The 24,967-nt window shown below is 33.6% G+C and overlaps 2 protein-coding genes across 4 annotated transcripts; one reads left to right on the top strand and one right to left on the bottom strand.

The window, feature by feature from the left end:
• The first annotated feature begins 5,824 nt into the window (after positions 1-5,824).
• Positions 5,825-9,870, top strand: LOC142629415 (uncharacterized). Of its 3 annotated transcripts, none has more exons than XM_075803400.1 (7): positions 5,825-6,070; positions 7,327-7,491; positions 8,051-8,113; positions 8,219-8,266; positions 8,401-8,454; positions 9,307-9,373; positions 9,480-9,870. In XM_075803400.1, the coding sequence occupies exons 2-7, from the start codon at positions 7,342-7,344 to the stop codon at positions 9,614-9,616; spliced, it is 519 nt and encodes a 172-aa protein (XP_075659515.1). In that variant the 5' UTR covers positions 5,825-6,070; positions 7,327-7,341; the 3' UTR covers positions 9,617-9,870. The 3 variants fall into 3 exon arrangements, with proteins under 3 accessions (XP_075659515.1, XP_075659517.1, XP_075659516.1); XM_075803402.1 differs by having other exon boundaries at positions 5,933-6,070; positions 7,339-7,491; XM_075803401.1 differs by having other exon boundaries at positions 5,974-6,070; positions 7,301-7,491.
• A 7,746-nt stretch (positions 9,871-17,616) lies between these two features.
• On the bottom strand, positions 17,617-23,894 carry LOC142626671 (cytochrome P450 CYP749A22-like). Its single transcript, XM_075800382.1, has 5 exons — positions 23,472-23,894; positions 23,140-23,366; positions 19,211-19,443; positions 18,745-19,129; positions 17,617-18,268 (listed from the first exon to the last, which is right to left on the bottom strand). Exons 1-5 carry the CDS (start codon positions 23,767-23,769, stop codon positions 17,840-17,842), a joined length of 1,572 nt encoding a protein of 523 aa, XP_075656497.1. The 5' UTR covers positions 23,770-23,894; the 3' UTR covers positions 17,617-17,839.
• Between the last annotated feature and the right edge of the window lie 1,073 nt (positions 23,895-24,967).

The following is a 24,967-nucleotide window of genomic DNA, read 5'->3' as shown; positions in this document are numbered from 1 at the left end:
TTTGGTTCATTTTCATTCTTCACACTTCCTCCCTTCACCTTTATTTACGCAAGTATCTAACTTAATATCTAAATCAATACATATTAAAATATTAATTATCACAATTAAAAGAAATAAATTAATCTTTCTCATTTTTAACGTGAGATTAAATATTTTCACTAACTCTTTGGGTGTGTTTGGATACCGTTTAACTCTTTGGGTGTGTTTGGATACCGTTTATTTGGTTGAAACAGAAAAATTATTGCTGAAAGTACTGTAGATAAAGGTAAAAGTTAATTGAAATAGTACAGTGGCATCCATGAATAATGTCAAAAAGTGCAGTAGGCTCATGAATAGTAACAAAAAATAAGCTAAATAGTGAAATAATTTTAATTTTTAATCTTAACCCAAATGCACACTTTATCTTCCATATTAACTCTCACATCTTTACATTTATGTTGTAATATTTTAATTATATAATTTCAAAATGCTCCAACACTTTGTTTAACAGGATATATTTACTTTGGAAAAAACTTGAATACATTTTCCTAAGTACTGTATTTTAAGTTCATAATTAAAGTTAATCATGTAATTGTATTGGTTAATATAGTATGATGAAATACATGATTGAATTTAATTGAGAAATATAAAGTAAATTGTGCATCTACTTCTACTCTCCAAATCAAAGTCTTTCAAAAGTCTATGCAATGCAAGCAAAGAAACATTTTATTCTACCATATACATAATTCCAAAGGGTTATTAACCTTAACTTTTTTCCCCACTATGAAATATATATTTTCAGATTGGATTGGAATATGGGGTTAGGTACTGTTTTTCAAGCTTGGGGAAAAATGCAGAATGTGCAGCTTGACAGAGTTTTCAAAGAAGTTACGAGGAGATGGCATTACTTGGTGATGTAATGGAATGGGGCAGTGGATATGGTTTTGGGCATGACATGGGCTGTAAATAAATTTTTTTTGGTACAATTTGATCCTTATGAAACAGAGAACTCCCTTCTTTTTTCTTTTCATTCTTTTTTTTTTTTTTTTTGCTGAATCAGAGAACTCCTTTCTTGTGAACTCTGAACTCAGTCATCCCTATTTTCTGCCCCATCTTCGGGTGCAAGTGTACTAGCACCCACTTGCTTTTTGGTCACGGATTTAGATTTTAGAATGGAATCCCTCTATTCTTGACTTCTAGTCTATACACCTAATATGTTGGACTATATAAAGCTTACATCATTCATTTATAGTTTTTAATGTGAGAATTAAGTAATTCAGCTCTCGTTAAGTTGTATTTATTTTATCTTCAAAAAATCAAAATACTCTAGAGTTTGGGTTCATGTTGAACAGCAAAGCGTTTCTTACAAAGTCTTGAAATATTTGTTATAATCCCTAAAGCACATTTGTATGTTCATAGCATTCATGTTTAAAAAGTGTTTCACTTAAATTTAGCTAAACCAAAGTGGACCAAAATACCTAGTTATGTGTTCCAACAAGAGTGTAGGAATAATAAATGTTATGTTTAGAGTTTTTAATCATACAAGTCTAAGGGTCTGTTTGGTTGGAGGAGTGAAAAAGTGGAAGAATTGAAAATTAGTGAGAGGATGGAAAAGTGGGAGGATAGAAAATATTTGGTTTTCCCTCATGTGTGTTTGGTTGGAGGGATGGAAAAGTGGGAGGGTGAAAAACTTTTTTGTTTGGTTGGAGAGAAAAAAGGGAGGATAGAAAATGTAGTTCATATAAATTGACTATTATGTCATTGTTATATAATATATAAGAAATAGTGGGAAAGTGAGAGGAGTAGGTGAGTGTAATAAAGTGAGGGTATTTGTGTAAATTACATCATTCAGCATCTTTTCCTTTCAAATTGGGAGGGTAAAAAAAATGTAGGCCCGGAGGGATTATTTTTCTCCCCATTTTCTGTCTCTTTTGTTTTCTCTCCTGAACCAAACGATGAAAAATGCAATTTTTCACCCTATTTTTCTCTTCCTATTTTCCATCCTCCATGTTTTTGCCCCAACCAAACATACCCTAAAAGAGAGAGAGAGAGATATTAATAAGTTTGGATTTAGAATAGGTGCTCACAATCCAAACTTGTCTTTTCCCATTATGTAAGTACACAAAAATAGACGGAATGAATTGAAGTGAACCAAATAGACTGAATTGGACACAAATGGGCTGAATTGGACCAAATGGACCGAATTACGCTGAATAGGACTAAAGTTGACGGAAGTAGACCAAATAGAACCGAATGGACAAAATAGGATCAAAGTAGACCGAATAAGACCGGTTTAGATTCAAATTGGACCGAATAGGACCTTATAGGACCAAAATGGACCGAATAGAACCAAAGTAGACCGAATGGGACCAACGTGTACCAAATAGGACGAAAGTGTGTAGAATGGACCAAATAGAGCAAAAGTGGACAAAAAATAGGACCAAACTGGATGAAGTAGACAAAATGGACAGAATAAGACCAATGTGGACCAAAGTACACTACAAAAATATAAAAAGAAACACACTTGTAGTGGTAAAATTTGGTTTAAAAATCAAATAAATAAAATAATGATGCTGTGAAGACTTCAAAGTGAGGTAGCAAAATAGAAATAGAATACACACACACACACATATAATAGAAAACATTTTCAACAGCAGGGACCCCTCAGTAGTCCTCTATCACAAGTTTATCATCACACACACACACATATATATATATACACACATGATATTAAGTTTTATTTATTAATCTTAGTTAACATACAATTCATGCATCATAAATAGATATAGGACATTCAATGTTTGGCACCTTGTTGTCAATTTGGGTTTCAATGTATTTGACATCATAAAAAAGGGTGCACATAGTTGTTATTGTAATTTAATTGCATGGGCTATGCATATTTGGCATGTGAAGATTGGATAATCTTCCTATAGTTGGTCATGTTGTGTTCTTCTTCTACATGTCTCGCTGATGTTTCAACAACAGATTTTCCATGGCTTGCAAGTCGAAACTACAACTATTATTTAATTTTTCTATGAGGGTTCTTGCTTTTTATATAGATGTATGGATCGAGCTTAGCCTAATTCTCTTAATCATATATGATTTTTAGGAGAGTAAGTTGTCTACACCTCCTTTATTGTGAAGCAAGTCAAAGACTTGCACGCCACTCTAAAAAAAAAAAAAAATCATGATGTGAGTCTAAGATAGGGATGGATCAGCTTATTTTTTTTCCACGTTTTGCTGCGTTCACGTTTTGCTGTTTTTTTTTTTTTTCCCAGCCGCATTTGTTGACTTTCCTGCGTTTCACTTTTTTTTTTGCTGCAGCACGCTTTTCAGGGACAAACGGCTACTGTTCATAAACAGTAGCGGTATATTTCTGACTTTTCAGTCACTTTCTTCCGTGAACAGTGCATTCGTGCATTGTTCACGGACCCACAAATTTCATTTTCAGCAATTTTTTTTATTAAAAATGGGTCTCACAATACTATTCACACATTTAAAAATTATTTTGTTACAGTGTTTTCAGTTTTTAATTTTTAGCAATAAATTCTATCCAAACAGACCCTAAATACAAGTTGGGTATTAAAAGAAATGGTTGACATTTGATTAGTTTTTGTCAAATAAATAAGGAATTATAAAAAAAATGTGACAAATAAATAAAAAATAAAAAATTAAATGAAAAATTGTGAGACTATTATAGCTTATGCGGCAAAATATGAAAAAGTCCAAAAAAGTCAAATCTTTGGATATTATATATTAAATATTTAAGAGAAAAAGTGACTGTTTGGATCCGGATGATAATTATTGCGTTTTACGTTTTTGTGATTTTTTTTTTTCATCGTACATGAACAGTAATTGATACTGTTCATGCACGTTATTTCATTGTGCGAGAGACAATTTCACTGTTCACACACCGTTCATGAGACCCAAGCACTTTATTAAAAAAATATATTAAAAATGAGTCCCACAATTTTATTCATATATTTAAAAATTATTTTGTTACAGTATTTTTAACTTTTAACAATAAGTTCTATCCAAACATACTCAAACTACAATTTAACCCAATGAAGTGAAGAAGAATCAAATTAATATCCTCTAAGAAAATTGTCTCATCCCAATGAAGTCCAGCTTTTAAAAATTATCTCCTTCTACCGTCTCAAAAACTACTTCATTTCACCCTTTTTCTTAAAGCAACCAACATGGTAACCCTCCACCACCACCATCAATCACCCGTCCCCACCACCATGGCAACCCTCCACCACCACCACCACCATAAACCTGACCCACAACACAACATCAAACACAATGAAACCCATCCCCCACAACCAACACGGCAACCCCCCTACCACCACATCAATAACAAACCCAACCACACCCACACCTACACTCATCAAACCCACTGCGACAAAAAAAAAAAAAAAAAAAAAACCCAGCCGGCACCAAAACCCATCAACCACAACCACTATCCCCACTATCAACAACACAAAAACCACCCATACCCAAATTAACTAGACCAAACCATGACCAAAACGACCCACAGCCAAAAGCCATCACCACTTATACCCACAACCAAAACCTATCACCAAAACTGATTAGCAAGCAAACCCAACACCACCCAAACCCACGACCATGCCGATCTCTCCGTCGCAGCAACCACACAGTCGCAAACCACTAGACCCACGTCGATATTGCAACTAGAACCATAACCCATCACCACCCATACCCACGGCCAAAACCCACCCGACCCACGCCAATCTCTCAACTGGAACCACAACAATCCTTGACCACGCCGATCTCGACACAGAAAAACACCACCATCGCTGTGAGAGAGGGAGTGAGAACTGTAGAGGGGAGAGAGAGAGAGAGAGAAGTGAAAGGGAGAGTGGGAGACGGAGAGAGATAGAGAATGCGTGGAGAGAGTAAAGCAAAGAGACTACCCTTGCGTTTGGCATGGGCTAAAAAATCGAGCTTTAGTTTATTTTTTATACTATTTATGAATTTTATTGTACTATTTTAATTAATTTTTAATTTAATTTATAGTACTTTTAATAAAAAATTTTCAGTTCTAACTTTATGGACTTTAAAAATATAAATTTAATATTATACCATTATGCTCTCACGTTATAAGTCCAAGGAAAGCATGTCTTTTGTGCTTTGATACTAAAGTTGCTTATCCAAGTAAAGGATGTCTTTAATGCTTATTTGAGATGTAATAAAGTTGCTTTAGTTTTTTCTAATAATACAAAAGAGAGTGAGGACGATATTGTCTGGCTTACAAAATTCTGAAATTCACATCTATTCTCTTTCACATTATACAACTTTTATCATTATATTTATTTTTGAGATAAAAGATATGAAAGGTTAATTTAATAGAAAAAGATCTTCATCCAATGTACAACTTGATATTGAATAAATAAAGCTTCTTATCCACTCTATCGTATGAGCAAAGAGTCATGTAGTTTCATCGGTATTCTGGTACCTCTTGCCTCTTGGTCTTTCTTACAAAATTTTATGTGTCTCCCTTATTTGTGGGTTCAATTAGCTCAATTTATAAAGTCTTTTTTGATTTAATAAAAAATGCAAGTTTGATTTCTGCCAATACAAAAAATTAACTAAGCATCTGTTTGGATATTAATGAAAAATAAAATTTTTTATTATTTATTTTATTTTTTCTATTATTTATGGGTTTATTGCACTTTTTAATACTATTTATGAATCTTGCAAAACTATTTCAGCTAACTTTTATTTTTATTTAGAATAGTTTCAGTAATAAGTTTTTAACTTAATAAAATAGTAATAAGTTTTTAACTTAGTAAAATAATTGGTATCCAAATAGTTACTAATAATCTTGGTCCTTTGATAAACTCAAGAAGAAAAAATTCAGGCCAAATCCAGCTCTTCAAGGCAGGCAACAGTCTTACCCTTAAGCCCATTTGCTCTCAAAGCCCAAGACCAACCCACCTACCCGAACGCTCAAAGTTCATCTCTGCGTACTGCGTAGTCTCTAGGCTGCTTTGTTTTGGTAGGACGGTGTCAGTGTGGAATTCAATCAAGTAGGGCCGCTTCTGCCATCGGATCCAAGATCAATCAGGTTATCAAATCCATTGTTCTCTATATTCTTCTATTGCATGCTTTAAACAAAGCTTAGTAATTAGTATTCAATGTTCATTCATCAATATACCAATACCCAAAACCGCTTTTGTAAATTTAACAACCTTGCAGTCATAATTATTGTGAAGTTTCAGCCTTTTGCTCATCTGGGTCTTTTTTATTTTGGGTTTTCATTAATGATTTTGCTCTGAAATGGGACCATAAATTTGAATGCTTGTAATAAATGCTTTGTTTCTAAAGTTGTTTTCTTAGCTATGTAAAGGACCTGTATTAACAAATTTGTATTGTTCAATCTTCAATATGTTGACTTTAGCTGTGAACTAGTTGTGCTGATCATTGAAAAAGTCTTTTGCGTTCCCTTAGATGACTTGGTTATTTATTTTGTTATTGATTTTGTTGGTTACTAAATTGGCTTGTGCATGAATTTATTTGGTGAGATATTGATTGAAGTTTCATTAGGGTCAGAGTGTACTTGTGCAATAATTGACCATTTGAATGAATGAATTGGATGGGGCATAGGATTAGACAACTAATGGAATAAAGTGTATTAATATGACATAATGTAGTGAGTGTGAGTCTTACTTTTTCAGGAGACGGTCGGGGAACGGTTGTGATTAGTAGTCGGAACATAAACGGAAGTGTTCATTCATGTTGTGTATTGCCATTAAGCTTGAAAGGAGAAAATAGTTGGGATGCTGAGAATTAGAGTTGAATGGTTAAAGTGGAGCTTTGAATTTTGAGTGTTGTGTAATTATGTTATTATATCGATAAAGCCATACGAAATACAAAATTCCTATTTTCAATTTAAGAAGCTTGTTTAGAGTAAGTTTATTTATTTATTTTTTTTTATGAGGATGCTGAGATGAATTAGTAAATAAGTTAAAATTGCAAGAATGGAAGTGATTATTAGGACCAGTTGTATAAGGGCATGGTTTACTTCTGCACTTTTAGCGATGTCAGACACTAAGGAGCAAAGTCATAGTTATATCACATTCTGTGGCTTTATCTAGGTAATTTGGCAGGAATATTACATATCTTTTGCTACTTGGTTATGTTAATTGGCAACAATGAATGGATGAATGGGCTCATTCCTTTTGTAATGTAATTGCTGTGAAATTTCTCTCTTCTGTTTGGACATTGCATTCAAATGCCTGCACTTGTTGAGAAGTTTAAAATCTAGTTTTTTCATTTGTGATGGATATAAAATCAGTTGTTCATAGTTGCATTCCTTACCAGTACAAAAAGCAGAAAATGTCAGGTGCAAATAATGAGGATATAAAGGAGCAGGAGCTTACTAATAATACTGTAAATAATCAAGTTGATGGTGACAGTTCCGTGGATGACCTTAACAAAGCTTTGGATAAAAATGATGAAAATCCCATGCCTTCACCCCAGCAGGAGGTATTGTGGAAATTCTTCCTTTTTATATTTGGGTTTGTTTTGTGAAAGAATATGGGCTTCATACGGTAATTAGGATCTAGGAAGCACCGACACGGGTATGACTCTGTGACACGAGCAATTTTAAAAAAATTATAACATGACATGGTGAGTATGACACGGGTATGGCACCACAAATGAAGTGTCTGTGCTTCCTAGATTAGGATAAAGGACAATAAAAAATTGAACATGTTAAAAAATTCAAATCTCATGTTATTTAATTTGATACCCCTGAAATCATAAAAATGCTGAGAGAAAATTTTGTTTGGCCAAAATTTTTACCTGTCTCAGTTTTCTCCACAAGACAACTCAGAGAAAATATAAAATTCTTAGAGGCAAGGTGGTTCACTCCATCTTGTAGTGCCTGAAATTTGAAATCTAAAGCTGCATTGCATTAATCATAACTTTCCAATAATTGAAAAGTGGTGTCACAGGCATAGGTTTCCAAAATAGTCTCACTGTATCATGGTCAATTTGTCATCATGGAATACAGTAAAATCATTCTCTCGTATGTCTTCTGCAGGAGGAGATAGTGAAGAAAAAGTATGGAGGACTGTTACCCAAGAAGCATCCATTGATATCCAAGGTGAATATTTTTTTTTCCTTCCTCATCCTCTCTCTTTTTCTCTGAAGACATTAATTTAGTTCAAGCTTTACCCTGAAAGTAACCGCAAATATTTTTTTTTTCTAGGACCATGAACGTGCTTTTTTTGATTCTGCTGATTGGGCATTGGGAAAGGTACTCATTTTAATTTCTTGAGAACTTCAAAACAGTTACAGTTGCTATAATGAGTTTTGACATTGACTGCATAATTTCTAGTTTACATGCCTAATGTCTTGGCCTGCCACCTGCCTCTTTGACTTGTTGAACAGCAAGGAGCACAAAAACCTAAAGGACCCCTTGAAGCACTCCGCCCAAAGTTGCAGGTACTTACTGTTAAGTCTGGCCTTTTATTCTACTTGAAGTTTAGACTGAGCTTACCATGAAATAATTTAATAGATCTTTACATGCTATGCAGGAAAATCAATAAATTGTGTTGTTTATTACAGTTTTAAATTGTGTATATGGGGCTGCCTGGGGTTAATTTCATAATAAACCTGCATATAAAGCAAAGCATAATTAGAATCTTAAAGAAGCCACCTCTACATGGGGTTGTTTATACTGGTTGGACAAAGAAACTGACACCTCTAGTTCAAGATAACTTGGGGTCAGCTTTGATCGTTTATTCATGTGCTAAAATTGAAACTTTAAAGTTTTATAGATAGCCTTGTTATTTGAAACTTTTATGTATTAAATTACTACTTGGTGTGCATGCTTTGGTGCCTCTTGTATGATTATCACTTAGCTTTTCACTTTAACAAAGGGCAAGATAATTATTACTGTTCTCAACAGTGACCAACCTCCTATTCCTGCCATAATTTGCTATAACTCCTGCAAAAAGAAAGGGAAAAATAAAGAAAAAGAAAAAAGTAGAAGTCAATGATCTCTAGCTCAATTGACATCTATTTTCTTTGTAAGAGGTTAAGGGCAAGGTGTAGAGTGAGGCTGTGGGTTCCACAAGACTTACCTAATGCATCAATAATTACTGCTAAAAAAACCCCGGCAAAAGTAAAAAAAAAAAACCAAATAAATGGTAACCAGATAGTTCACAGCAACATGAAGTTCAAAAAAATCCTAAACAACTAGGGCTGTGTTTCATATTTTAGTTTTCCATCTGTCTTCATTTTAACAATGCTCTTTCGTCTTTGTGTTTTCCTTGTCTTTCTTATGCTCATCAGCCGACGCCACACCAGCAAGTTCGTTCAAGGCGCTCAGCTTATGCTCCTGCAGATGAAGGTGGTGAAGGTATGTGCAATAAATGATCATGTCCTGGTCCTAGTGCATGACCAGTGAATCCACTAACTATTATTTACCAGAACAATGTTTCAGCCCCCCTTCTCTTTTTATACAGTTGATGGCAGCAACAATCACTCCATTTCATCTGAGGACCAAAGCTGTATGTTAGATGCTGGGGAACATAATGATACCACTTCTGAAGGTGACAACAATGACAAAACTGGTTCCAATGATCAAAAGTGCCACGAGTAGCTGTCTGTGTTCTAGGCTTCAGTCCACTCCTGACAGAACGGCAAATGGTAACTTGAAGTTGAAAGCTGCGTAGACCTTCTTAAGGTCCTTTACTGAATAAGCAAAACATAGCAAAATTTTGCATTAATTTAATAGCCATATAACAATTGAGTGCTTATACCATTCTCATCATCTGCTTGAATTCTCCTCTACTGCTTGTAGTTCACAAGAAGGTATCACATGCATCAGATAAATGCATTCTTTATCTTATTACATGTGTGGCCTGTTTACCTTGTGAGAAGATGATGATATATCCGAGCCTCACAAACCAAGAGGGAGAATGCAATATATTTAATGCATGAAATTCACAGAAAATAAAAAGGTTGGACGGATATGGAAACGGGCCTCACAAAATGACAAGAAAGTGCCCGATGGCCCAAGTTTTCCGTGTCATCACCAATACAGAGTGTTGCTTAAAAGATAGATCTGAATGTTAATTGAGGCTTTTGAAGTTATGTATAAAAAACATAACTACAGTTATTTGGAGTATGGAAACATAGAACATAAACTAATATTAGATAAGTTTTCAAATGAAAAACATGAATAAGGCAAGAGTGACAATGAGTGAATTAGACGTCTTGGTCCATGTCCTTGCATTTGAGGCATATCATGATTCCTGCACTGCAAATTCCAAATTCTAAACAATTAAACAAGCTAGTTCTCGTGTGTGTGAGACAGAATTCATAAACCTCTTCTATCTCTCCTTTACTAATTTTTTTTCTTTGAAACAGGATTTTTTTTTTTTTTTTTGGATAGGTATGTAATGGGGAGAGAGAGGTGGTATCCACATAAAAAATATGGGGTACCGTAAAGGATGTTATTACCATTGGATTATCACTTGAATTCTTTAATTATTTCATAAAAGAACATAGTCCATCTCCATCCTGAACTTCCAACACAGAGAGAGGGATGGAGGAGATGGAAGGGATTCCTCTATAGTTACAATCAAAACTAACAAACCCACCCTATAACAAGAGAATGAGGGAAAGACTTAAAGACAAAACAGAATAGAGATAATAGACTCTGCTCCAATGGAGTACTGAGGTGGAGAGACTATAATAATAATTCTTGTATAACATACTTCAAGAGCTTTGGAGGTTGCAAAAAGTCTAGGTTGAGCTTCAACCCATAGATTTCAATACAAATTGTATTAATGTCTGCTTATGATCTCTTAACTCTAAAGACAACTGCAGTACAAACTTTCGATACTCTTATAGCAGCATCAAAGTTAATTCTATTGAAACCATCTATCCTAACTTCTAGGGTCATTTGCAATATCTATCCTAAACTTCAAATTGTACCATTAAATCGTAGATATGAGTTCTACATGATGCATGAAAATGTTGAATGGAACAATTTTTTATTAATAAGTTATCGACAAAATATTTTGAAATTCAATTTTGTCATATTACTCGTTTACTCATTTGTTGGTTTTTTCACAAAATATGAATTTTCTTGATTTTTTTTTGAACTGAAAACTTTGATATATTCCACCAAAGAACTGAAATTGAGGTACAGCAAAGGGAAATGCCAAAATACAAGAAGTCCCAAAGGGGACATTAACACTTTGACCGATCAATAAGGAGAGCTTGCTGCAGAATAGGAGGGTCCATCCCTATCCATGTTTGGGAAGTTTTTGCAGTTCTGGTTACCTGGGGTAAATCGTGCGTAGCTCTGTTGTAGTCCCTTTTCTGTTGTAGTCCCTTTTCAGATGGCTTGCGTTCCAACTACAGAAGGAATCTAACGTGACAAGAGATCCTTGAATAATGGGGCCTATGTCTCCACAGCCTGATTTTGAAACTATGGCTTGGATAACAGCAGTAGAATCAAACTCCAAAATTACATTTGACAGCTTCAATTCACAAGCCAACACAACCCCTTCTTCAATGGCAAAAGCTTCCGCTACTTCCGCTGAGTAAGTAGCAGGTAGTATCTTCCCTCTTGCTGTAATAACACAACCTCTACAGTCCCTGATCACTACTCCAACACTAGAGGGTTTTCCATTCTCTGATGTCGCTCCATCTACATTAATCTTATACGTATTTGGAGGAGGCGCTACCCATCCCACCTCAAGAGGCTGTTGATTAAGAATCGTTGCCGTGATAGCCCCCCCAAAATCACTCATTAACCTTGAGCATATCCCTAGATTTGCGATGATGGAAGTCTCACAACTTCATGTACTACCTAATTCCGGTTGTGTGAGAAAAATTAATGAACCTAATCTACATGACACCTGAATGATGTTTAAGAATGAAAACCATATCTATACTTATTATATTTTGTGATACAAGTTAAATGAATATACATACTTAAGCTTTTGACTTATGCAAAAGGAACATAAATATTTCAGATTTTCTTGTGAAATACAATTTATTCACATTCTTGACAAATGGAAATAAATATGTACAAATTTTATTACACTAAAATTCTAATCTATGCCAAGAGTTTTGTAGCTAAATTGGTTAGCATCTCCTAGTGTGTGTCCATCACATTTAGGGTTCAAATACCCCCCCCCCATTGTAACTATCGAATTATCAAAATCCTAATTCAATATGTCATAAAATTTGACATATTCAATGATATTATCTCCTTTCAGGACCTTGACTATGATTTATATGCAACAATTTACTTCATGTGGATTTCCAAATCTAATATGACCTAATGTTTCCATGATGAATGAACATTATATAAAATCAGTGTGTTTAACATTAAATCACATATTTTAAAAACAACACTTCAAATATATATATATGAGAGTCCTATATGGTCTAGTGGAAAGGAAAATACTCAGACTCTTAGGATCCGTTTGGTTGGGAGGATGGAAAAGTGAGAGTATAAAAAAGATATTAGTTTCCCTCATTTGTATTTGGTTGAGAGGGTGAAAAAGTGGTGGATGTAAAACTTTTTTGTTTGGTTGAAAATAAAGTTTGTATAAATTTACTATCATATTCCTATTAAATAAAACAAAGGGTAACACATTATACTTATAAAAAAATGGTATATAGATGGACACTTCATTAAAGTTTTTTTAAAAAAAGCATAAGAAATTAAACCAAAACTGTTTAAAAAAAAAAAACCAACCAAAATTAATGAGAAAATAAACATATGAGCACCCAGAAAATGAAGAAGAAGAAAGCTTCACGTCTAGAAAAAAAAAAATCAAAGAAAAGAAACCAACACTTCCAAAAAAAAAAAAAAAACCAACACGTTAGTAATAGAAAAAAAAAAAAAAAAAAGGCAACATGTTAATAACAGGAGAAAAAAAAGAAAAAAAAAAAAAGAAGAAGAAGAAGCAAGCCACATGGGAGACTTGGAGGTGAATTCCAAGGGTATTTTTGGAAGCTCATTTCATGAGCTTTCCCTTCCCATTTTTGAGAGAAAACTTTTTGATGGGTTCGAGAAGAAAACATTTAATCCCCACCATTTATTTTTCTTCCTTCCCACCCTACCAAATATACTCTAAAAGAGTTTTTCTTTCTATTTTCTCTCCAAAATTTTCCATCTATCCTATTTCATGTCCAAACAAATACACTTTATAGAAGCATACTTAGTGGCAGAGCCAAGAATTTATCTTTAAGAGGGCCATATATAAATTTGTGTGTGTGTGTGTATGAAATGTAAAATAGTAATGTATAATACTTCATAACTCAATATGTGCTATAAACAAAAATGTATCAATTAAAATTAAACAGTCATGAAACAAGTTTGACAAAACGATTTAATATATTATAAGGAATATAAATAAGAAAGCAATGAAAAGTAAATTAAAAAAAAATCAAAACAAAGCAAATAGTACCTGGAAAGAGTTAAAAACAACGAGTATTAGGGTATAGATAGAGTCAGTTAGCTATGAGGCATAGATAGAGCATTGCTGCACAGTTAGGTGACTTGGGGATGAGGATGAGGGGCCCATGGCACAAACAAAAGCTTCAATATCTCATTTGTGACCCGTGTACAAAAAAAAAAAAGGGTGAGGCAAACTTGCACACACACACACACATACACACACAGAGAGAGAGAGTTGGTGGTGCGGCACATTAACAAAACAAAATTTTTGACTTTTCAATTTTTCTACCGTACAAGTAAGCTCTAGTTGTGTTGAGATGAAAATTGTAATCTATTTCCCTTTTTTGTTGAGGTAATTGTTAAAATAACTATATGTTCATTTTAAAAATGTCGAATGTTTAATTATTGTAATTTGTTGACACATGTATTTATAGATTGTATTTTATTTAAATGAAAAATATATTTATTTTTAGACTTTCTTAAATATATATGTATATTATTAAGTATGGGGGGCAAAATAATTAATAAGGTTATTTAAAAATTTCAATTTATTTAAGATATTTCCAAAAAAAATTTTAATTTTTATAAAATTTGGGGGGGGGGGGGGGGGCCAAGCCCCCTCAGTCTTCAAGTGTCTACGCCACTGAGCTTATTGAGAATGACCTTTTCATATGATGACTTGAAACCCAATTTTGCTATCAAAAGCCTACAAGTTGAAGTGAGAATGAATGTGAATTGTGCTACTTTAACAATTTAATAAATAAACATTTGAATTACCTTTTTATGATTGGTGCTACTTCAACAGCTTAATAACTAAATGTTTGAATTACTTCATCAATTTATAAGACTTGTGTAATAAAAGTGAAGGTATCCCTAGTATCACTTAGCCAAAATGGGTATTTATCTCTAATTTTAAAACTATGTAGCAAAATACCCTTCTTTCTAAATTATTTAGCAAAATGCCACTGTTTTTTGAACTTGATTTTAATAAAATTATATTACAGGTAGAACTCTTTACATTAGCAATGTTGAGTTCTATGCATATTTTGCCACTTTTTTTTTTTTTTTTTTGAAAATTTAAGTGGAACTTAACATTGCTAATGTCGAGTTCTACTTAAAAATACACATAGAACTCGATTTTGAGGATATCGCGTTTCACATAGAACTGGATTTTATTAAAACCAAGTTCTAAAATAGGGACATTTTGCTAAACACTTTGAAAAATGAGTATTTTTGTTACATGGTTTTAAAATTATGGGTAAATACCCATTTTAGCCAATATCATCTTAGTTAATTCTTATAGACTTGTGCACCCACTTTTTTAAATAGAAGCATAGTCTTTTTTATCTACTTTATTTAATGAGTTTTGTTTCACTTTTTTTCTGTGCTATGGTTTCAGATTCGATTGAAGTAGCTTCAAAGTTGATGCAATAGCTAAACCTGATACATGATTCGATTGAAGTAGCTTCAAAGTTGATGCAATAGCTAAACTTGATACATGAAAGTGTTTAAGTGTATGTTTTTAATTGTAAAATAAAATTATTCAAGGATATTGTTTTACCTAATTTTATACTATTGTATTTTTCAATCTTAAAGTTATGTTGATTGCCGCATATTGGACCTAAATTAAATTGATGTCATGTGGGCATGGTTTTGAAACCCGGACCGTTCATTGAACCGTAAAAGGGAGATGTTTAAGGTTTTTAAGGTCAAACCGAGGTTGAACCGGGGTTGAATCGTGATGACGTCATAATTAATTTAATAATTATTTAAATATAAATAAATATATTAAATTTGTAAATATTAGCAAAATTTACTAAAAATATCTTAAAAATTGAAACAAAATACATAAAATAGTACATTATAAGGTTAATAAAAAAATAGTACAACATAAATAAGCATAAAAAGAAATTTTTATAATAATCCTTTAAGAGAAATTATTTCAATTAACTAAAAACGACTTTTAAAATAAATTCATAAATTGCATATGTATTATTCTTAAATAAAAAGTTAATTTAGTAATATTTATTATGTTGAGAAAGATTAAATAGAAGTTTAGAAACTATAAATCATGTAAATTTAATATAAATTTAATAATATTGCATATTAGTTCCCAAGAAGAACACTTGGTTCATTGGTCAAGGCTTTAGTCTTGCTTACAAGGTGTCAACGCTCAGGTTCAAATCTTGGCAGCTGCATTTTTCTTTATTTTCCCTTATTCCATGATTGGTTGTAGGGGTGTCCACGGGTCGGTCCGGGTCGGGTTTGTGCCCAACCCGAGACCGACCCGATAGAATCGGGTTGAACAAATACTGACCCGCCGCCGACCGGCGAGGGAGTCGGATCGGTGCAGTCGGTTTTGCACCGGAAGCACGGTCGGTTCGGTCGGAACCGTCCATGGTGAAAAATCCTGCCATAATTGTTGATTTCAGGCGAAAAAACGTCAAATCCGGCGGAGACTCACCGGATCTGGTGAGATCTCACTAGATTTGGACAAAATATCACTCGATCTACTAGATAAGTCACTAAAATATGAAAATCTGGTGCCAAAATCTGAAAATTTGAAGTCGGGATCTGGAAATTTGAGGCTGGAATCTGGAAAATACCGCCGGAATCTGGAAAAAGTCACCGGAATCTGGAATTTTTTTATAGAAAGACCTAGTACATCGGTCGGATCGGGTTTTTTCGGGTTCTGGAGACGAAAACCGAGACCGATCCGCCGCCGTCGGTTTTTGGAACAAAAGACCCGCCGCCGACCGGTGACTTGATCTGGTCGGACGGTTTTCGAGTCGGATCCGGTCGGATCCTTCGGGTGGGTCGGATCTCCGGATTGGATGGACAGCCCTAACTGGTTGAACTGGCCAACGGTTCGTCCGGTTCTCTCAGATTTCAGTATACCCAGCTCCTTGAAGCTTAAAAACCGGATTTGAGACCGGTTCCCGGTTTTCCCGGTCGGACCGCCCGGTCCGATCCGGGTTTCAAAATAGTGCATGTGGGAGTTTGAATTTTATTAGATTATATCTATAAATAAATTTATTCTATAAATTTCATGGATCATGATGTTGGATAGTATCAAGCAATTTGCCATTCTTCTTTATTTGATATCAAGCAACATATTTTATTTTGTTCAGAAATAGTGTTTTACATCTATAAGTATATGTGTGGTGATACAAGAAGGAATTTGCTCTAACCAGATCCTCGTAGAGTCTACACATATAGCATCCAAGGAAATGGCATGGGCTACTCAGTTACACCCTTTTGATAATTTGATCATTGGGGAGAGAAGATTTGAACATTAGATCATTTTATTAAAAATATTAGGAAGTACTAGTAGAGAACAAGACCTTTGGCCATCTAGTTGGAGCGTTAAATAATGTGTGCAAAACTTTCATAAGATTTGTCAGATGATTGTAGTGTTGAGAACACCAATAGCAACTCTCTTTCTATAGTATCTTCCTCTGCTCCAGTTTCTATCACATACTTATTGTTTTATAAGCAGTGAATTCCAATGAAAATATTCCAAAAGAAATGGACTACAGTTGTGGGAATAAAGCAATCCTAAGTCACATAGTTCTAATTTAGACTATAGTCAAACATATGGGGTGTTATTAAAAAATAGTCACACTTAGAGATATAGATACATTTTACTTTTTTTTTTGGTGAGTCTATTATTAATTAAAATGAAAATACAAACATGTTGAGTCTTGTTGCGTCTTTGATGTGTATTTGTGAGTTCGAGATAAAGACCTAAGATCTATTGAAGAAAATGATGTTTCTAGAATATTTATACATCCCCGATCAATCGAGAATTGTAGATTCAATTGTTGATCTAACGTGATTTTATTATGTTTGCTATACAAGTGAGTTTTTGTAATCTTAATTAGGGAGGCTACATAAAGGCCCAGTAAACAAGTTTTAGTGAGATTGTAAACGGTAAATAACTTGAGTTATTTAGAGAGAAAATCATAGCCTTCACCCATGGTTTCAAAAGAATATAGAGAAAAATCAATACGGTTACAGCTTTGTTGCAGCCATAGTGTAGATCATGGTTGAAGCCATAAAGCCATCCCAAGGTTTATTATAGAGATCAAATTTTCAAGAGGTTCTTGGAGCCACGAGTAGGAAGTTTGTGTAACAATATCTAAAGTAGAAGAGTCATGGTTTGGAGCTGAGTGTGGTGACAAAATTTGAAGAACAATTTATTCATCATTATTCGTGGGTCTGCAACTAGTACACATAGTTTAACACACATCCCAACCGTGACTTCATTTATTTTTCTTTTTTCTTCCAAGCTATCAAATCCTAAGCTAACTAACAACCGAAAAAAGTCTACAAATCCCAAGATGTTCCATCATCCATGCACCAAGTGCACATTTTATTGCCAATTCTGGCCGGTCTTCAGAGTGAGTGTAGCAGCACTTGAATTCCATGTTGTGGACGAAGGGTAAAATGGTGAACTGGTGAGTGGACATAGGTTGGGGATATGGTGAAGGCATAGCGTTGTAGAATCATTGAAAGAGCAATCTTTGCTTCAGTGGTGGCAAAGTTCAAGCCCACACAAGACCGAGGTCCCATTCCGAAGGGAAAAAAAGCAGCTTTGTTGTTGTTAGTAACCTTGGCAACACCTTCTGAGAATCTCTCTGGTTTGAAAAGATGCACGTCCTCTCCCCATATTTGAGGGTCATGATGAAGTACAAGAGGTGGGATGTACAATAATAGATTAGCTGGAAGAATGAGCTTCCCCAGTCTAGCTTCCCTTTCAACTTTTCTTAGTATTGCAAGTGTAGGGGTATATAACCTCAAAGCCTCATTGATGATCATGCTCATCTTCATATGAAAGAATATCGAAAAAAATTAGAATTTAATATTTGCAATGTTAGAAATCTTATTAGTGCCTCTCTGTCTCTCTAGAAAATTTTCTCTCCCATCATTGCCCACACTTGGTAAAAACACCATCTAGATTTCTATATTCTTCTACAAACTGTTCCAAGTAAAAAATCACCACCACTAATTCTTATGGGAGTATAGATAAGAAAAAAGTTACTAACAATAAAAGAGCAATTTAGAACCTTCGAAATCACTGGCTTTACCGACTTGAAGCAAGTATTAAAAGGGGAAGATGGTGCCTATGTGCGTGAAGCAAGTGAATGAATGATAATAAGTGTGTATTGGTGTCTAGAGACTGAGGGGTAAGTGCAAGTGTTTCATTGAGTGAGTGAGTATTCTATATAAAAGCTTAATGTGTTCAGGGTGTTAAAAGTGATATAGAATAAGTAATTGATATGATTTTCAGAAGTTCTTACAATCTTGAGTTTTGTGATGCCATCTGGATTTGGATTTTGTTGGCCAAAAAAATTGAGCACCTCCTTTCTTGCTTTCTCTTGCCAATCAGTGTGGATTGCTAGAAGCAATATAGTCCACGCAAGCAAAGCAGTAGTGGTTTCTTGTCCAGCAATGTAAAATGTCTTACACTCATCCACCATATCTTGTACTGTAATCCTTCGGCCAACATTGGCATCATGATGAGCGTTTAAAAGTAATTCAAGAAAATCATCACCCCCAGTACTGCTGCCAAACTCTCTAGTTGTTACCTTCATTTCTCTTTTCTTAATTATCTCTAATATAGAGTAGTATATACCTTTTTCAAGCTCCTCCGACTCAATTTCAGCATTTGTTTTATAAATTTTACTGTAAAAATAGACAAATACTTAACGTCAACTAAAAGGACTTTATCTGATGCTAGGAAATCCAAGTTTACAAGGACTTTACCTGATGCCAGGAAACCTGAGTTTATGACCATTAATGGCTGTTATCGAGGACAGTTTCATCAACATCTGAAAAATGTTCCTCCCTTCTAAGTAACTACTCCCAAAAGCGGTCTTGGAAATTACTTCTGATGTAAATAGTCTAAATTCTTCAAATACTTCGATCTCTTTGCTTTCATGATGTTTCCACCGTTCTAGCATTTCCTCCACACTTGTGATCATTGCTGGAATCATATTCTGCATTCAAAAGTGAACCTCTTCTAACAATTCAAACTAAGTTATGAATAATTTAATAAGCTAGTTTGTTATTGAGTTTAGTTACAGTTAAATATAATACCTATTCATAAGAACAAGAGGATATTCAAAACTATTTAAATTACCATAAAATTAAACGTATGAGCCACACTATAAAACTGTAAGAAAGAGTGATTGAACATAGGTTAAGACATGAAACAACAATACCGGAGAATCATTTTGGTTTCATGCTAAGATGATCTACCATGGAAGCTATTTTCTTACTTAGACATCTAATGGTAAAATATAAAGAGGCTCATATAGATCTTCACATTGTTTACATTGATTTAGAGAAAGTATGTGGTAGGGTCCCTAGAGAGGTTATGAAGTGGGTTTTGGAAAGAAATTAGTTCCTCTAAAGTATATTAAGTTGATTAAGGATATGTATGACAGAGATGTAATTAGCGCGATAACAACTGGAGGAATCACAAGCAAGTTTCCTATCCTTAAAGGTTTTCATCAAGGATTAACATTAAATCCAAATCTCTTTGCACTAATGATAAAACAGAAAAATATTGAAATTACTCATTGTGTTTAAATTTGTTCAAGATGAGATTTTAGATGTAATTCCTCCAGCATGCATGTGCTTCAACTTTGGACATCGATTTATAAAAAATTGCTAAAGAACTATTTGAATTACTAGAATTATGTGCTTTTATTATTAATAAAAATTTGCTTCACACAATAGTGCCTGTGACCATTACACACTTGAAACTTCCATAGTGGAAATTTGCATTCTTAGAATTCAAGACTACAAAATATTGAGCTAAGTATAACTTGGAAGAGAAAAATATGTATTTATTTTTCTCTTCCAATTTTGTTTTAGGTTATTTTATTCTTTTATGGTTTTCAGGGATTTAATTTACATGTTGTTTGTGTATTAAAAATTGCCACTGTTAACTATGTTCGATGCATTTTTTTTAAATCTATTTAACATCCCAACATCAATCATGGGCATCTACTTCTCAATTTAGATTTCCCTAGCAAGTGTAAGTGATTATGCCGGTTGGTGCTAAGGCTATAAAAGATCTTGTAATATGTATAAATATATCAGAGTTCCTTTGAACTATCAACTATGTTATCTCTTATCAATCAGTTACTATATCAAGGTCATGTAGATCTATACCACCAAATTTATAGAATTTAAGGTGATGTTTTTTCCATTAAGATTTTATTTCGGTTTATCCACATTTAAATTTTGCTTCTTTGAGTATTTCTACAGATAATAATTGAAAGATTGTTTTTCTATATCTATACATTGGAATTTTACCTTATATTATTATTGAATATGCTCTCCTTAATTTTTGTGATCGTTAAAATCAATAGAAATAGTTTATTAAAGTTGAAAGTATCCCACTGTATTTTATAAATAGTGTAATTACAAGCAGGACAAATAAATGGATGTACAACATTACCCGGATGAATTTTAAAGTATTTTATTGTATTGTTATGTGTAGCTGAATGTATTTTAAATAAGTAAAACTTTTCAGCACAATACGCAATTTGAATGCTAGTAGTTTTAGTGGATGAAACTAGAAGTGTAGCTAATACGTAGTTAGAAATTTGGCAAGACACCCAGGAATCTAAATTCTTCTGGTTTAGTACAACTAAAATAGGGCACATAGACTGTAAGTTTAGTAAAAGTAGAAACAAAAACAAAGGGGTAGTAAGATTTGATGGTCAAGAGATACAAAAGAGCGACAATTTTCGATATGTTGAATTAATAATTCATAAATACTAAGAGATTTCATAGGATAAAAGCAAGATTGGATATAATAGAGAAGTGCATAAGAAGTGTTGTACAATTGTAGAATACCTATTAAGCTAAAGAGAAAATTTTATAAAACTACTATACGACTAGCTATGCTTTATGGTTGGGTTGTTAAGAAGTAACATATTCATAAAATGAGTGTAGCTGAAATAAGAATGTTAAGATTGATATGTAAACGTACACAGAAAGATAATATTAGAAGTGAGGAAATTTGCTTAAAGATAGGGATAGCCCCTATTGATGAAAAGATGGAGGGGTTGCTTAAGATGGTTCGGTTATGTTTAGAAGAGAGAGACTAATACACCAGCAAGAAAGAATAAGTTGATCCGAGTTGAGGGAACAAAAAAATGTAGAAAGAGACCCAAAATCACATTAATAGTGTTATATTTGATGGCTTGGATTATTATTGTGCACCAAGTCGCTTGGGGTAATTGCCCATTGTATTCCCAACCGGCTTAGATATCCAATTCAATTTGGAATTGATATTGGACCTCACGTGCTCAATAGATAAGAATTAGAGTTCTACTTAAAGTTGCTTCGATTAGTATTTGCACGGAATACAATTATATTGATTGGAGGACTTGTATCTTCACCGACTTAACATCCTATATAAGCAGTGTGTTGCGGCGCCAATTGAAGTGAGTGAAAAAATAGAGGTGTGGGTGTGAGAAAAAGAGGCTCTCCTTTGTTTGGTTCTTTGATATTTGTGGGTTGCAATTTGGAACAGTGAGAGAGGTTTGTTGCTGCTTGGTTTTGCAGTTTGATGATTTGCTCTCTCTTGATACATTGCAACTTTTGGATTTGCTTTGTGGCTCTCTCTTTGGTTTGTGCGCAATTCGCATTTGGTATTTGGTACTCGTTTTTGGTATTTGTAAACCTTTGGTTCATATTTGGTTCTTTGGTTTTGTATTTGTGAGAGAGAGCTATTTGGGTGTATTTGAGATTTGGGTTTGTGAGAGTACCTCTACACAAATTTGTATTATCCCAAATTTGTTATAGTGAAATTTGTTCGCCACATAAATTCTTGGTGTTTTCTGTTTATTTTCTTTTGGATTAATTTTCTTCGTTCCTATTGATTAGTTTGGAGATCTTTCACAAATCTAAAATATTTTTACAATCAATCTTGGTAATTTGAGCTTCCGCTATTTTACAACAAATAGAAGTAATATAAGAACATGCTAATTAAGGGAGTAACAAAAAATATGACTTTAAATAAAATAGAATAGAGAGAAAGAATATATATAACCCTAACTAATCTGTTAAGAATTTATAGTTGACTCAAAATTTTTGGGACCAACGCTGAGCCTATTTGGTAACTTAACTCAAACAATAGTTTTAAGTGTTAAACATTGAAAACTATGAGCCCAAAAAAAATAACATGTTTGGTAGAAGTGTTTTTTTTTTTTTTTGAGTGTTTGATTTATATTTTTCATTTTAGGGTGTTTAAATATTGAATTTAAAAAACTCCTCTTACTAGTTTTCAGTTTTCAAATAACATTGTTTAATGACACTTTTGTAAATATTTTAAAAATTATAGGTCTCCCCGATTAGACTACATGTCATCATTTTTTCTTAAAAAAAACACACACACATATCAAATACATAATTATGTTTTTTTTTTTTTTTCACTTTTGAAAAAACGTTATTAGAAATATAGTACCAAATACATTTTTTACATTATGAGTACTTTAAATATGTGTTTTCACAACACTTTTTAAACCAAAATTTCATATCATTTTGAACAACAATACTCAAACACCTCTACCAAATTTGTTGTTGTTATTGTTGTAAACTTTTTTGAGCAGGTTATTGTTGTAAACTTAAATATAATAAATTAAACATGTTTTTCAAAGCAAATAAGAGATTACTTTCAGGCTCTCGGCCTGGAAGGCATGATTGGCCAATTTCTTCATCTTTGCCCATTTTTCACCTTCAGTAGTCACAGCAAGCCCATCTCCGAAGAGCTTCTTAACATAGCCTACAACCTCTTCCTTCGGATAAACTTTGTCTCTATTGTTCATTATCTCTTTGATAAGCTCTGGTTCTGTAATGACCAATTGAGGCTGAGTGCCATACCATTGAAGATAATTCTTCCCTGCACCGAAGAGAAGTGGGGGAATGTAAGAAAATGAAAAATGATCAAATTTAGTAAAATTTACAAGGACAGAGTTGGAGTTTTTTTTTTTTTTTTTTTGGTTACCATATTTGTTGATCCAAGAGTGAACATGAGGCTGAACTTTGGACATTATGTCATTTGATAAATCCATAGGCCTGCTCATGGCTTCATTTCTCATGTTCAAAATTTTTTTGGTGCTTCCACGGACGAATCTGTAAGAAGGACCTGTGATTCCCTGTGAACGCATTTGATGTTGTATGCGAATAGGAGTCCACCATAGTCTGTTAACGAGCCGGATTAGAGCCAAGAAAAAGTAGAGACAGAGAGAGCTTGAAAGAAAGATTGCAAAGATTCCAATAGCACCCATTTTTTCTTTTTCCATATATGAATACGATTTTCCTCAAGGTAGGTTTCAAAGTCAGTGTGATGGAAATATGGAATGGAAGGGTGGGAGAGATGAGAGTGTGATGTTTTGTAGTTGCAGATGATTGACTGAACTGTATTACCGAACACACCGATGCTTGAATACCGTTATTATATTGTTTGGTCTAACAAGGAGGCTACAGGGGCAGCGCCGTACCCTATGGTCAGGGTGGTTCTGGCTACAGGGGCAGCACCACCCTATGGCCAGGGTGGTCCTAGGACCACCCTGACCTGAAAAAAAAAATTATATATATACATAATAATTTAAAATCTTATATTTATCTACCTTTAAAAAAAAATTTTTAAGAACACCCTAAATTTTTTTTATACCAATAAAATTAAATTTTGGTCTATAATTTAAGCAACTTAACAACTTATGATAGCCTAGAATTTGGTCCAAGTTAGATGTCTTCATGAATGTCTTCTTGGGACCGCTACATTTGTTGGTGGTGGCCCTTAGTCCAAGGTGTCATGATGTATTTTTTTGTTTTTTGGTATTTTGATTTTTTTCTTTTATCATTAAAACTTTCTAAAATTAGCAGGTCTAAAATAGGAAAATAGCTAAAAAAAATGTACTAAATAATAAAAATCCTAAATTCATGTAGATTTGGTTTGAAATAGCAAGTCCATAATAGGAAAAAATCTCTATTAACTGATATAGAATTGAAAAGTCAATCAGTCATTAATCCACGCCATAAATTACGTTCAATTAAGTCAGATTAGCCCTTAATAGCTTGGATTAACTTTATTACGCCTTCATCTTCTTTTGGGTCAAGCTTAAAATGTCTTGTGTTAGAATCAGCTCAAATCTCTTGAATCAGCCCATTAAGTGCTTCTTTGATCTTCTTGGATCTTGCTCTCATAATAGGCCCAACTGGAACATGCAATGAATCCTTGAATGCTTGTTGATTCTCATCATTCAAATTTTGATAGAACCCTGACCCAACGTTTATAAGTGAAACGCGAACCAAAATATAAGTAACAGACCTTGATCCAATGTTTATAATTGAATCACGAACCGAAGATATAAAGTTTGAATACCACAAGGAAGAATCCCTAATAAGTTTACAGTTCTTGAAGAACTAAAAAAAGAGCAAAGCCTCACATTTTTTTTTTATTCAATAATCATCTATTACAATGAGTGCATGCTATTTATA

This window comes from Castanea sativa, chromosome 3, assembly GCF_040712315.1.
Source record: "Castanea sativa cultivar Marrone di Chiusa Pesio chromosome 3, ASM4071231v1".
Classification (NCBI taxonomy): Eukaryota; Viridiplantae; Streptophyta; class Magnoliopsida; order Fagales; family Fagaceae; genus Castanea; species Castanea sativa.
The sequence above is the reverse complement of the archived record's forward strand: the minus strand, read 5'-3'. Positions and strand labels throughout refer to the sequence as shown.

Coding starts and splice junctions, on each gene's coding strand:
- LOC142626671 (XM_075800382.1), bottom strand. CDS start 23,769: ATGGAAAAAGAAAAAATGGGTGCTATTGGAATCTTTGCAATCTTTCTT. Junction 19,444..23,139: donor TCCAGGCCGAGAGCCTGAAA/GTAATCTCTTAT, acceptor TTTTGAATGCAG/AATATGATTCCAGCAATGAT. Junction 19,130..19,210: donor CTCAGGTTTCCTGGCATCAG/GTAAAGTCCTTG, acceptor CTATTTTTACAG/TAAAATTTATAAAACAAATG.
- LOC142629415 (XM_075803400.1), top strand. CDS start 7,342: ATGTCAGGTGCAAATAATGAGGATATAAAGGAGCAGGAGCTTACTAAT. Junction 8,114..8,218: donor AGCATCCATTGATATCCAAG/GTGAATATTTTT, acceptor TTTTTTTTCTAG/GACCATGAACGTGCTTTTTT. Junction 8,455..9,306: donor CACTCCGCCCAAAGTTGCAG/GTACTTACTGTT, acceptor TATGCTCATCAG/CCGACGCCACACCAGCAAGT.